The 14,352-nt window shown below is 48.3% G+C and overlaps 1 protein-coding gene across 1 annotated transcript in view; it reads left to right on the top strand.

Annotated features, from left to right (window-relative positions):
• The first annotated feature begins 3,018 nt into the window (after nucleotides 1–3,018).
• NPEPL1 (aminopeptidase like 1) overlaps nucleotides 3,019–14,352 on the top strand; it is a 27,826-nt gene continuing 16,492 nt past the window's right edge. Inside the window, exons 1-2 of the mRNA XM_053244922.1 lie at nucleotides 3,019–3,235; nucleotides 13,796–13,981. Coding sequence (XP_053100897.1) covers nucleotides 3,086–3,235; nucleotides 13,796–13,981 — 336 coding nt within the window. The 5' untranslated portion in view covers nucleotides 3,019–3,085. The remainder of the gene's footprint in view (nucleotides 3,236–13,795; nucleotides 13,982–14,352) is intronic.

The raw sequence follows: 14,352 nt of genomic DNA, 5'->3' as shown, positions 1-14,352 counted from the left end.
CCCTGTGTGTTGTGCTAGATGTTATTTTATACTAAAGCCCTGCTAGATTTGATTAAGTGCCGTCAGGTCAGTGTCAACTCTTAGTGACCACATAGATAGATTCTCTCCAGGACGATCTGTTTTCAACTTGGCCTTTAAGGTCTCTGTTGTACACTTATTGCTCTCCTAATCGAGTCCATCCACCTTGCGGCTGGTCGTCCTCTTCTCTTTCCTTCAACTTTTCCCAGCATTATGGACATCTCAAGGGAGCTGGGTCTTCGCATAATGTGTCCAAAGTATGACAGTTTGAGCCTGGTCATTTGTGCCTCGAGTGAACATTCTGGATTGATTTGTTCTATGATCTATTTGTTGGTTTTCCTGGCTGTCCATGGTATCCTCAAAAGTCTTCTCCAGCACCAAAGTTCAAAAGCGTCAATGCTTTTTCTATCTTGCTTCTTCAAGGTCCAGCTTTCGCATCCATAGAGTGTCACAGGGAAAACCATTGTCTGAACTGTTCTAATCTTTGTAGGTGTAGACACGTCACGGCATCTAAATATCCTTTCCAAGGCCTTCACTGCAACCCTACCAAGTGCTAGTCTGTGGCATATTTCTTGACTGCTGGATCCTTTACTGTTGATGGTCGATCCTAAAAGGCAGAAGCTATCCACCAATGTCATCAGTGTAAATTCTGAGGCTGGTTGCTGTACCTGTTGTCATTAGTTTAGTCGTCTTTACATTTAATTGTAGCCCCATATTTTCATTGTGCTCTTTGTCTTTCATTACTAGAGCTTGCAGATCATCTGCATTCTTAGCTATCAGAGTGGTGTCATCGGTGTAGTGCAGGTTATTAATGTTTCTTCCTCCAACTTAAAAACCATGCTGATCTTCTTCCAGTCCAGCTTCTCTCAGTATATGTTCAGCATATAAATTGAATAAAGGAGAAAGTATACAGCCTTGTCTTACTCTTTTGCCGATCTGGAACCAGTCCGTTTCATCATGTTCCATCTGGACTGTGGTTTCCTGTCATATGTTATAGGTTTCTCATGAGAACAATGAGATGTTCTGGGATGCCCATTTTTCTAAGGATATTCCACAACTTGACATGGTTAATGCAATCGAAGGCTTTTCTGTAGTCAATAAAGCACATATTGACTTCTTTCTGGTATTCTTTGGCTTTCTCAATTATCCAGTGTGCATCAGCAAGGATGTCTCTTATTCCTCGGCCTTTTCTAAAACCAGCTTGACCAGCCGGCATTTCCCTTTCCATGTAGGGCTCTAATCTGCGTTGGATAATCCTGAGCATTATTTTGCTAGCATGTGAAATTAGGGATATCGTGCTAGATTAGTGGTCCTGCTAGATCAATAGTCCAAAAATGTTGAAGGGACCTGTCAGTTCACCTTGGTGGTTGAATGGACTTATGCAGGGATGTAGCTAGGGGAGAGGGGGCCCATGTTCACCCCTCTCCCTGGAGGCCCCTCAGAGTGAGGGAGATGATGAGAAAATAGGGAAGGGTGGAGTTTAGGGGCCCTCAGGAGCTGGGGGGCCCTGGCTTTTTTGAACCCATCTGCTTTATTTTGGCTACACCCCTGGATCTATGTGTTTGTTTTTGCCTTAACACTTCTATTAGCTAAGCAGTTTTCAATATTTTTGAACTAGGGGTCGTTTTGGACACACACCCCTACACTGTGAGCCATTTCCTAGCACTTACCTCGGCACATTACTGTGCTTTTCTCAGTGGTGGGTGAACTTCTTAAAGGCAGCCCTCTCCTAGTGCAGGGGGAAATTCTAGGAAATTCTAGGAAGGGCTACATCCCCAAGCACTCTGCCTTCCATGATGCAGCAGAGGTTCAAGAGGGCTCTGTTTCCCTTAGAGGAACTCCCTGCCACTGGGCAAAGTGCAGCACTGCATGGTGGGAATGGTCGTCTGTTTCTGCATGGTGAAGAACACTCTTAGCTTCTAGTTTTATCTAGAAGTTTTACTACCAGCAGTGGTGGCGGCGTAGCAGGGAAGCAGCTTGCCCAGGGAGCAAGAGGCTGTTAGTTTGAATCCCCACTGGTGTGCTTCCCAGACTGTGCCTAGTAAATATATATTTATAGTCACCTATATTGCTGGAGGTGGGTGCTCACTCCAGTGACAACGGCAAAGGCATCATCTATTGTGCAGGAGGAAGGCAATCACAAGCCCCTTCTGTATTCTACCAAGTAAACCACATGGCTCTATGGTCGCCAGGAGTTGATGCCCACTTGACACACAGCACAATCTCTCCTTTCCTGCTACTCTAATGCCCTCAACAACTGTGGGGAAAACCTGCAGAGCTGCTGTCTGCAGGTGAGGGTCCTAAAAACCCTGTGCTCTGTGTTTGGTACTGGGTCATTTTCTTGCGGGTGGGTACCTCTGGCATCCTCTAAGAGAAAATAAACTCCCCATATAAGGATTTGCCTGAGTGGTATCCTAAAGTATTTTGGCCAGTATGTCTCACCTGAACATCTCCACGATCCCTTCCAATTGTGTTCTTATGCTGGGTTGGAACTAATGGCCCATATACTGGCAGTATGGTGTAGCGGCTAGAACTTTGGGACGCTGGAGAAACCCATGATGCACATCTCCAGCTGTGACTTCGGGTCAGTCTACCTCTCAGCCAAATCCATTAAATAGGGTTGCAAGAATAAAATGGGGATTGGGGTAGGTGGGTGGGGTGGGATGGGGCGGGGCTGTACACTGCCCTCAGCTCCTTAAAGGGTGGATGGATGGCATTAAATGAATCAATCGTCCAGTCTATTTTCCTGCAGTGGCCAGCCCCATGTCCCTGAAGCTTGCCAGGAAGGAGGATAAGCGCCTTCCTCTGTTGTTTGCCCTTCTTCAGCAACTGGCATTGGCGGGTATCCTGTCTCCGTACATGGAGGTTCCACCCTGCATGGATCACGGCTAAGTGTCACCGATCGACTTCTCCTCCGGGCGTTTGATCCGTGTAGGAGCTGCTGCCTCCTCCTCCCAGTCTCCCAGGAGCTGCTGTTCCTTGCCCAGCCGCAAGAGGCAGGCGCGCTGCCGGCCTGGGAGGAGCTGAAGCCCGCGCGCTGCCTCCTGCTGCCGCCGCGGGTAGGAAGATGGCGAACGTGCAGCTGCAGTTCCAGGCTAGCGCCGGCGAGGCGGACCCGCAAAGCCGCCCTGTGCTGGTGCTGGGCCAGCTGCAGAACCTGCACCGCCTGCCCTGGGCCCAGCTGCGGAACAAGCTGCAGCCGAGGGTCACCGAGGAGGTAAGGCCGGGCTGGGGCTGGGCTGATCAGCTGAACCGGGCAGGGTCCTGGCGGGCGCCGCCCTGGGCAAGGGAAGGCTGCAGAGCACCCGCTGCCCCCTCTTTGTGGCTGGCCAGACGAGCCCGCTCCCCACCCTGGCTCCTGTTTATTGCTCTGGAGCGCCTGCGGGTGCATCGGGGCGCGATCCCTCTGTCTTTCCCCAGGCCTAGGCTGACCTAGGGAGCTCAGCCACGGTGGGTGACTCAGTTCCCACCCCCTGCCCAGTCGCTTCCTGTCCCAGCGAGGGGCTGCCTTGCAAATGAACGATCTCGCCGGTTACTCCCTCCTAGGCGTTGATCCCTTGCCCGCAGGGTTTTGTCTCCCCGGTGGCTGGCCAGTGAGGGCACGTTTCCCCCGCCCGCTCTCGAAGTTGCATGGACCTGTGTGTCTATGCGTCTGCTCCGAATCTGAATCCGGGTCCTGCACTGATTTCCAATCCTGGCAGGTTCCCAGTTCTGTGTCTTTGGGGGGTCGCAGCCTTACACACCCAGCCTCTGCAATTAGAGACGCCCCTCTTGGCTCGGAGCGAGCTTCAGGTAAAGGCCACCTGTTGGGCTACAACTGCCATCACCGCCAGCCACAATTTGTGAGGATACAGAGCCTCGGATTGGCCGCCCTGGGATAGTCCACCTCAGCAACTGACTATTTTTTTCCTCCCTCTTTCTGCTGACTGGGAAAAGAGGCTCCTTTAAAGCAGTGACTCTCTTATACTTTGTATTGGTGGCCAGTGCAATGCTATTGGTAGCCAATGCAATTGTTTTAAAACAGGCATAATATGTTATCTTCCAGAAACTCCAGACACCAATCTAGCCGCTGTATTTTGGACCAACAACCTGTTGTTCCTGGACTACATCTCCCAGCATCCCCAACCCTGAGGGCCTTTGGGAGTGGTAGTCCAACAGCAATTACTTGCATTTAACCCAGCATGGCATCCCTTCAGTAGTGCTGTTGGTGTAACTCTTTGTGCTTCTTTTTAAGTTGTGAACCATCTTCTCTGGCCTTTTGCTGTGGAAACTTCCTGGAGAACATCCTGTTGAAAAGTAGCCTATAAATATTGTTGCTACTACTGTTGCTCTCTTTCCCAAGTAGTGATCACTTGTATTTTCAAACTTTTCTTAAATTATTTTACCTTCTGTATTATGCAAATGGCAGACATAAAATCAATGACTAATACGGTAAGGTTGAAGGACCACTTTTGTCCTCAGTGCACCACACAAGATCAGTGTGCTCCGCATGGCAGCATCAAGAGAGGCTCGGTTATCTGCATGTGGACAGGACCTTCTCTATCATTACCCAAAATTACAGAAGGTAGAACACTCTCCCTGTGACTGTCCACTCACTCTCAACCTTGGGTACCTTCCTGAAGCAGGCAAAGTCTTTTCTGCTAAGAACATGAGAACAGCCCAGCTGGATCAGGCCCATGGCCCATCTAGTCCAGCATTCTGCTTCACACAGTGGGCCACCAGATGCCCCTGGGAAGCCCACAGGCAAGAACTGAGGGCATGCCCTCTCTCCAACTATTGCTCCCCTGCAACTGGTATTGAGAGGCATCTTGCCTCTGAGGCTGGAGGTGGCCTATAGCCACTGGTTCTCCCATGCCTCTGAGCTCTGGTTGCTGTACTATGGTTATTTAATATATTTAATATACAAAGTGCTGGTTATAACCTATAAAGCCCTAAACAGTGTCGTCCCATGGTATTTAAGAGAATGCCTTCTCTGCTTTAAGCCCGGCTGCCTATCATCTGGGGCGGTCCGTCTATGACTGCTACCAGCTTGTCTGATGGCTACTCAGGGACGGGCCTTCTCCATTGCTGCCCCAAGGCTTTGGAATGTGCTCCCTGTCGAAATAAGAGCCTCCCTATTTCTTTCAGCTTTTGAAAGGGCTGTTAAAATACATTTATTCACCCAGGCTTTTAATTAACTTAGAAAATCTATCATTGTTTTAAATTTGTTTTAATGTTTTAACTTTTTTTAAAAATTCTGTTTTATTGTAAACTACCCAAAGATGTGAGTTTTAGATGGTTATAAGGTGGGATATACATATAAATAATACATAATAAATAATGATTTTAAAATGAGATTCTTGAAATTATTATTCTGGTGGGAACCAAAATAGTTCCCTTTCCTGAATATGCCGCCATTTAATTCAGTGGTAGTATCCCCCCACCTGCATGCCCCCCGTAGAACTGAAGGCCTGCAAAGACATTAACTTCTCCAGGAGAAGAAGATATTAATTGAATTAAATGATATTCTGCATAAGGGAACTGTTTTAGCTCCCACCTGAATCATAATTTTAAAATTCTTGTTTCAATTTTTATTTTTTCAGTATTAGTCATGTTGACTTTACTTTTGTTACTCACACAGTAAGCATGGTGGAAGCAAAACGACAAATATTTACATACCGCTTTTCAACAAAAAGTTTCCAAAGCGGTTCACATAGATATAAATAAAATGGCTCCCTGTCCCCAAAAGGGCTCACAATCTAAAAAAAAGAAACATATGATAGACACCAGCAACAGCCACTGGAGGGATGTTGTGCTTGGGGTTAGATACAGCCAATTGTAGAAAGCAATTGCCTGGATGAGAGATTAAGAGCCCCTTTCATACATAATTTTTAACAAATGCACAGAATGAGGAGTGGGGCCATGTCTACTGGGTACATCCCCTGGTTGTGCACACCCCAGGGACCACATGGCTATAGGCCACCTCCAGTCTCAGAGGCAAGATGCCTTTAAATACTAGTTGCAGGGAGTAATAGCAAAAGAGAGGGCATGCCCTCAGCTCTTTACAGTTGCTTCCCAGAAGGATCTGGTGAGCTACTCTCTGTTAAACAGGATGCTGGACTAGATAGGCCTTGGGCCTGATCCAGCAGGGCTGTTCTTATGGTCTTACATATTTGACTCTCCTGGGAAAGAGGCTGTACCTGCATACACTGTAGGATCAGGTACTCACAGTTTCTGCACTCATGAGTTCCGAGCTTATAAAAAGCGATGATGCTGTGCATAGGTATGGTGTCTCTGAAGGACTCCCCAACCCCTACACACACACACCCATGGTTACAGGGTTTGGCTATTACGGGTGTGCATGGAACCTGGGAGGGAGGTGGCTTTAAGGCGCAGGGAGGATGCTCTTACCTCCCCCACTGTGCTTCCCCCCCTCCAGTGCTGCTTTAAAAACTGCTGGTGTGGGCCGGCTGTATACCCTCTTGCCATTCTGGTTAGTGGTTTTTAAAGTAGCACCGGAGGGAGGAGCGCGGTGAGAGAGGTAAGAGCACCCTTCCCACGCCTTAAAGCCACCCCCGTGTTCGAACCAGTTCAAATACAGAGGTTCCGAACCTGTTCAGCGTTCTAAGAATAGAACGCCAAACAGGTTCATGCACATCCCTATTGGCTATAGAGAAAGAAGCCCTATTCAGGTGTTCAGAAGAATGCTGCTGAATACACAAGTGTGCCACAAACAAGTCAAACCCCCGGCTTAGGCAGGTCACTCACCTCCCTTCTAGTGCTGCTCACAGAAGGCAGTTGAGGTATGCCCTCAACTCCTTCCTGTAGGCTTCTAGTGGCATCTGGTGGGCCCCTGAGTGAAACAGGATGCTGGACGAGATGGGCCTTTGACCTGGTTCAGCAGGGCTGTTCTTATGTTCTTAAACCCCTGCTAACTTGGCAAAGAGGCACCTTTTAACATGGTGATTCTCTTTACTTAGCAGGGAGAGTAACTGGCCCTAACCATCCCCAGCACAGTACCTCCAGTGACTGTTGCTGGTGTCTGTCTCATGTTTCCATTTAGATTGTGAGCCCTTTGTGGACAGGGATCCATCTTCTTTATTTGTTATTTCTCTGTGTAAACTGCCCTGAGCCATTTTTGGAAGGGTGATATAGAAATCGAATAAATAAAATAAAATAAATGGCAACGTTGGTGTGAAGAGGGAAACATCCTAGCTGTGATGGCAGGCTTATCATGACTTCTGGCATGACTGGTGAGCTTGTTGAGTGGCATTCTTTCGTTGAGCGGCCTGGATAGGGCTAGATTTCTTCCCATGATCAGAACACTGATGCGCCTCAACATTCTGCATCATGGAAGGAATCTGACCACAAGTGTAGCATTTGTCTCTGCACTCAGAAGCCCCATCCATGTGCTGCCCATAATTAAGCATTTGTCTCTTCAGACAAGTGTTGTATTGTGGGCGGCGTCGAGGAGGCGCTTCTGAGCGTGGCAGGAGTGGGGTTTCACAGTACACTCCAAATGGCGACACGAATGGTGAACAGTGTCCTCACGTTTTTATGACGTCTGAAGAGCGCCATGATGTGTGCAGGTATCAACCATTTCAAGAGCCAGTGTGGTGTAGTAGTTAGACTGTGGCACTAGAACCAGGGAGACCCGGGTTCAGATCCCCATTTGGCCATGAAACTTACTGGGTGACTCTGGGCCCATCACTTAGCTCTGTCGAGCCTACCTCACAGGGTTGTTGTGAGGATATACATAACCATGTAGACTGCTCTGGACTTCTTGGAGGAAGAGGAGGATGGATGGATAGATAGACAGAGCAAGCTGAAAGTACGGGTGTGGTGGTAGGGGTTGCATAGCCTGAGGGTGTGACCTTGCTCCTCCTCTTCCTCCTCCATGTATTCACAGACCATGGGGAGGATTTCTTAATAGGCCTTAATGCAGGGTTAGGCAACCTTGGCATAAATTGTCGCTGATGATGGGAGTTGTAGTTCAGCAACACTTGTACTGCTAGGGTTGCCTACCCCTGGCTTAATGTCTCCGTCCTTTGGACTTCTAGGCTCAGTCTCTTTAGAAAATTTATTTCCTAAATACAAATTAATGTGTTGCTGTAAAGATGCTGCAGGCCACAAGCTGGTGGGGGCAGGGGTTGGTCAGGAGCAGAGGTGCACCTGGGTAATTTTGGAACCTGGCCCTAAAGGCCTTTGGAACCTCCCCCCCCCACACACACACCCCATGACACATGCAGTATTTACACATGGGTTCTTGAGGGCACAGACAGCAACTGAACTCACAAGAATCTAAGAATATAAACCAGGTACAGTGAGGGAAATAAGTATTTGATCCCCTGCTGATTTTGTCCGTTTGCCCTCTGACACAGAAATGATCATGCTATAATTGGAATGGTAGGTTTATTGTAGCTGTGAGAGACAGAATAACAACAAACAAACCCTCAAAAGCCCAGTGCCCAAAAGTCAGCGATGGATTTGCATTGTAGTGAGGGAAATAAGTATTTGATCCCTTCACAAAAGATGTCTTAGTACTTGGTGGCAAAACCCTTGTTGGCAATCATAGAGGTCAGACGTTTCTTGTAGTTGGCCACCAGGTTTGTACACAACCCAGGAGGGATCTTGTCCCACTCCTCTTTGCAGATCCTCTCCAAGTCAGAATGGTTTCGAGGCTGATGTTTGGCAACCCGAACCTTCAGCTCCAGATTTTCTATGGGATTAAGGTCTGGAGACTGGCTGGGCCACTCCAGGACCTTCATGTGCTTCTTCTTGAGCCACTCCTTTGTTGCCTTGGCTGTGTGTTTTGGGTCATTGTCATGCTGGAATACCCATCCACGACCCATTCTCAATGCCCTGGCTGAGGGAAGGAGGTGATCACCCAAGATCTGATGGTACATGGTCCCGTCCATCGTCCCTTCGATGCGGTGAAGGTGTCCTGTCCCCTTAGCAGAAACCCAAAGCATAATGTGTCCACCTCCATGTTTGACGGTGGGGATGGTGTTCTTGGGCTCATAGGCAGCATTCCTCCTCCTCCACACACGGCGAGTTGAGTTGATGCCAAAGAGCTTGATTTTGGTTTCATCTAACCACAACACTTTCGCCCAGTTCTCCTCTGGATCATTCAGATGTGCATTGGCAAACTGCAGACGGGCCTGTACATGTGCTGCCTTGAGCAGGGGGACCTTGCGGGCACTGCAGGATTTCAGTCCTTCACGGCGTAGTGTGTTACCAATTGTTTTCTTGGTGACTATGGTTCCAACTGCCCTGAGATCATTGACAAGTTCCCCCCGTGTAGTTCTGGGCTGCTTTGTCACCGTTCTCATGATCATTGCAACTCCACGAGGTGAGATCTTGCATGGAGCCCCAGACCGAGGGAGATTGACAGTTATTTTGCGTTTCTTCCATTTGTGAGCTATCGTGCCAACTGTAGTCACCTTCTCACCAAGCTGCTTGATGATAGTCTTGTAGCCCAGTCCAGCCTTGTGCAGGTCTACAACCTTGTCCCTGACATCCTTCGACAGCTCTTTGGTCTTGGGCATGGTGGTGAGTTTGGAAGCTGAGTGATTGCTTGCTTCTATGGACAGGTGTCTTTTATACAGGTACTGTAACAAGCTGGGATTAGGAGCACTCCCTTACAGAGGGTGTTCCTCATCTCAGCTCGTTACCTGCATATAGTGAAAAGACACCTGGGAGCCTGAAATCTTGCTGGTTGATAGGGGATCGAATACTTATTTCCCTCACTGCAATGCAAATCCATCGCTGACTTTTGGGCACTGGGCTTTTGAGGGTTTGTTTGTTGTTATTCTGTCTCTCACAGCTACAATAAACCTACCATTCCAATTATAGCCTGGTCATTTCTGTGTCAGAGGGCAAACGGACAAAATCAGCAGGGGATCAAATACTTATTTCCCTCACTGTATATTTATGCAAATATGCGTGAGCAAAAACATTCCAACACGCAACTTAACATATTCCCACCCTACATTGCTTTCCCCACTCTCCCCTCTGCATCTAAAGCAGAGGTCACACTCAGCTGCCTGGCGCCGTGCGGGCCTGCAGCATGGCGCCCACACCACCCAGGACAGACAAAGAAGGATTTGGGGACCCCAGCGGGTGTGGAGGGGAAGTCCAGGGGTAAGAGCGCCTCTGCTCAGGAGGAGAGTGTTTCTTTTCTAAAAGGGACTTTTCCTAAAAAGTAAAGGACTTTTAGAAAAGAGCCCTTTACTTTTCGGGGGGGGGGGGGGGGGAGTGTGCTTTAAAAAAAGGAAAGAAACACTTGCTTTTCCCGCACAATCCCTGCCTCAACTTTTAGCCTGCAGTGTCTTTACAGTAATACATTAAATTGCCTCTTCACCGCAGTGGAAACCATTAGAATGGAAATGGTTTAGGCACAGCGTCCATTGCAAATAAATGGGCCCATTAAATGATTAAATTTAGCACCATACACAGTGTGCTCATTTTAGAGAGTGGGAGGGAGGAGACCAAGAGAATTTTGTGGGTGATTAATTAACATCTTCCCTCCTTGTTGAACAATACTTAGGAAACATTATGCACTAAGGAATCACTTCAGAAGTAAGCGGTGAAGATTAGAGCCAGCCAGCCCATTAGGGAAATGGCACGTTTGCACCGCCTCCACAGGGCCCTGTTGCTACTCTAGAGTCGTTCTTGCAAAAGTTGCACTTCACCTATTACTGGAGAGCTGTTCTGAGTCGTCCAGGAAAAGCTGGCAGGCAGTTGGGATTGAAGAAGCTGCCGCACAGTGAGTCAGAACTTTTGGCCTGCCTTGGCAGTGGGGCTGGATGCTGTGGTTGCCTGCCAGGAACTCTCAGGCAGAGGAGGCCTTTCTCAGCCCTTCTTCCTGAGAGACCTTCATAGGGATTTAGATGGCCCTGGAGCGTATTTCTCCACATAAATGTCTTGCCCTGAGCTGTGGCCCCTCAGAAAGCACCCTGGTGAAAACTGGAGTCCCTGTGAGAGATAAGAGCTTTCTTACCGTGCTCAAGGAATTGGTGGTGGGTGCTATCTTAAATCCCTCCCTGCCATGTGACCTTAATGGGGAAATCTTGGTTTGGTCTAGGAACGTAGGAAGGTGTCTTATACTGAGTCAGACTATTGGTCCATCTAGCTTAGTATTGACTACACTGGCTGGCAGCGGCTCTCCCAAAGTTTCAAGCAGGAGTCTTTCCCCAGGTCTACCTGAAGATTGGACCTGGGGTCTTCTGTATGCAAAGCAGCTGCTCTGCCACGAGCTATAGTTCAACCTTGTCCTAATGCCATGTCACACAATCCTCTTAATCTGTTAAATGGCCATTTCACACATTACACCATGAGTAATAGAATCATAGAATTTTAGCGTTAGAAGGGACCTTCGAGACCTTCAGTCCCCCCCCCCCCCCCGTGCAGGCAACTGCTACAGCCTCCCTGATAGAGGCTATCCAGCCTCTGTCTGAAAACCTCTAGTGAAGGAGAGCCTATCAGTTGCAGCCAGTCTCAGCTCTCCATTTGCCCCATTCAGACTTTAGGAACATAGGAAGCTGCCATATACTGAGTCAGACCATTGGTCGATCTAGCTCAGTATTGTCTTCACTGACTGGCAGCAGCTTCTCCAAGGTTGCAGGTAGGAATCTCTCTCAGCCCTATCTTGGAGATGCCAGGGAGGGAACTTGGAACCTAAATTCTCTTCCCAGAGTAGCTCCATCCCCTAAGGGGAATCTCTTACAGTGCTCACACATCAAGTCTCCCATTCATATGCAGCCAGGGTGGACCCTGCTTAGCTAAGTCATGCTTGCTACCACAAGACCAGCTCTCCTCAACTTTGTGTTGAGTGAATATTTATGTTATTGTTTTTGCTAAATGGGAGGAGAGCTGGTCTTGTGCTAGCAATCATGAATTGTCTCCCTTTGCTAAGCAGGGTCCACCCTGGTTGCATTTGAATGGGAGACTACATGTGTGAGCACTGTAAGACAGTCCCCTCAGGGGATGAGGCCACTCTGGGAAGAGCATCCGTATGCTTGCATGCAGAAGGTTCCAAGTTCCCTCCCCAGCATCTCCCAGAGAGGGCTGAGAGAGACTCCTGCCTGCAACTTTGGAGAAGCGCTGCCAGTCTGTGTAGACACTACTGAGTTAGATGGACCAGTGGTCTGACTCAGTATATGGCAGTTGCCTGTGTTCCTCTGCCTATGTTTTTTGTCTTGTGAGGATTTGGTCCTGAAAGGTGGGATATAAATGTTCGAGTAAATTGTACAGACTGTCGCAGGCTGCCTCTGGTTAGATGACCTCTCACGCCTGGTATTTCGTTGAGCTGTAACTAGGGGTGTGCACAAACGATTCGTCACGAACTGGTTCGCCTCGAACCGGGGCCGGTTCAGAGGTTCAATTGTGGACTGAACTGGGGGCGGTTCGGTCTGTGATTGAACCAGGCCTGGTTCGGGGCGGTCAGGTGGGAGTGGCGCGGGGGGGGGGAGCTGCTTACCCCAGCTGGCACGGCTGCCAGCGCCACCACTCACCCTCCCGGCATGGCAAGCGTGCTCCCCCCTCCTTTGTCAAGCCATTGTGTGGTGACGCAAATGGCCTCAGCGCCTGTGTGGAGGCCAGAACCAAGCTGCTGCCAAGCCGGCGGCTCGGTAAAGCGGGGGTGCGCTTGCTGTGCAAGGAGAGTGATCAGCGGTGCCGGCAGTTGCACCAGTCAGCCGGGGTAAACAGCTTCTTTCCCCTCTCACTACCTAGGGAATCCTCGCTGGATTCCCATTTACAAATATATCCCCCGGACTGGTTCAGCGGTTGAACCAGACCAGACCTGGTTTGGGCGGACACGGAACTGGACTGTGCCAGGTCGGTTCGAATCCTGTTCGGATTCGAACCGAACCAGCCAAGCTGGTTCGATGCACATCTCTAGCTGTAACCTGTACCAGGAAACTGTAGTGGGCAAGGCTCCGTTTTAAAGAATACACCACATGTGGCTCATGTTCCTCACAAGGGGATTGTACCAACAATAATTAAAGATAGGTACTTGAAAGAAAACGCTGCTATAACAATAGTAGTTTACTTGTATAACTTCCAGTACGGCCTATATAGGTGCAAAGACAGACAAAGCTTAAGACATCAAGGTGGCATTGATTGCAACAGACGTTTCATGAAAATTAATTTCAAAGTGCATAGTTCAAGGAGTATTGTACTATGTGCAAACTGTAAAGTAAGAAAGAATAAAGTGAGGAAGCCCAAAGGCAACCTAAATCTCCACTCGAAACTATGTTTTTCAATCCCAAAATTTTTCATGATTGTACAAAACCATAATTTAGAGAAATGTGTCTGCATTCCAATCCTCTCTTAATATATAACTTGTTATAATGTACAAGTTGTTTGCTTCTTCTTCTTTGTTCTATTGTTACTTTAACTCAAATTTATGTTTAGCCTCTTTCATGTAGGTTTAAATCTCTCACTAATGCATATGTTTGTGGGACAAAGAACACTATATAGCTAACTTCCTAACGTGAGGACCATGAGTGCTGGACTAGGAACGCGGAGACCCGAGTTCAAATCCCCATTCAGCCATGATACTAGCTGGGTGATTCTGGGCCAGTCACTTCTCTCTCAGCCTAACCTACTTCACAGGGTTGTTGTGAGGAGAAACTCAAGTATGTAGTACACCGCTTTGGGCTCCTTGGAGGAAGAGTGGGATATAAATGTAATAAATAAATAAATAAAATTAAATAAAGAGGTACACCTAAACAATGTAAGGTATGATGCATCTTGCATCAGTGGCTTTTAAAATCTTTTGCTTTGTTCTCAGATATGGCAGGCTGCATTAAGCACGCTGAATCCTAACCCAACGGACAGCTGCCCTCTCTACCTGAACTACGCCACCGTTGCAGCTTTGCCCTCTCGGGTCAGCAGACACAACAGCCCATCAGCCGCCCAGTTCCTCACTCGTCTAATTCGGAACTGTCTCCCAGGAGGAGCCCACAGGTGCATCCTTGTAAGTTATGGGGGCGGGGGAGGGATTTCCAGCACACATTTATAACATCAATCAGGACTGAATCTTCCATGTTCCATTCTGCTGTCATAGTCTTCCTAATAACAATTCCGGCTGGCCTATTTTAGGAACATAGGAAGCTGTTTTATACTGAGTCAGACCATCGGTCCATCTAACTCAGGATTGTCTACCCAGACTGGCAGCAGCTTCTCCAAAGTTACAGGCAGGAGTCTCTCCCAGCCCTATCTTGGAGATGCTAGGGAGAGAACTTGGGACCTTCTACATGCAAGCAAGCAGATGTTCTTCCCAGAGCAGCCCCACCCCCTAAGGGGAATATCTTCTAGTGCTCAAGTGTACTCTCATTACATATGCAA

This window comes from Hemicordylus capensis, chromosome 4 (genome assembly GCF_027244095.1).
Source record: "Hemicordylus capensis ecotype Gifberg chromosome 4, rHemCap1.1.pri, whole genome shotgun sequence".
NCBI classification, from domain to species: domain Eukaryota; kingdom Metazoa; phylum Chordata; class Lepidosauria; order Squamata; family Cordylidae; genus Hemicordylus; species Hemicordylus capensis.
This window is presented reverse-complemented; position numbering and strand designations above follow the sequence as displayed.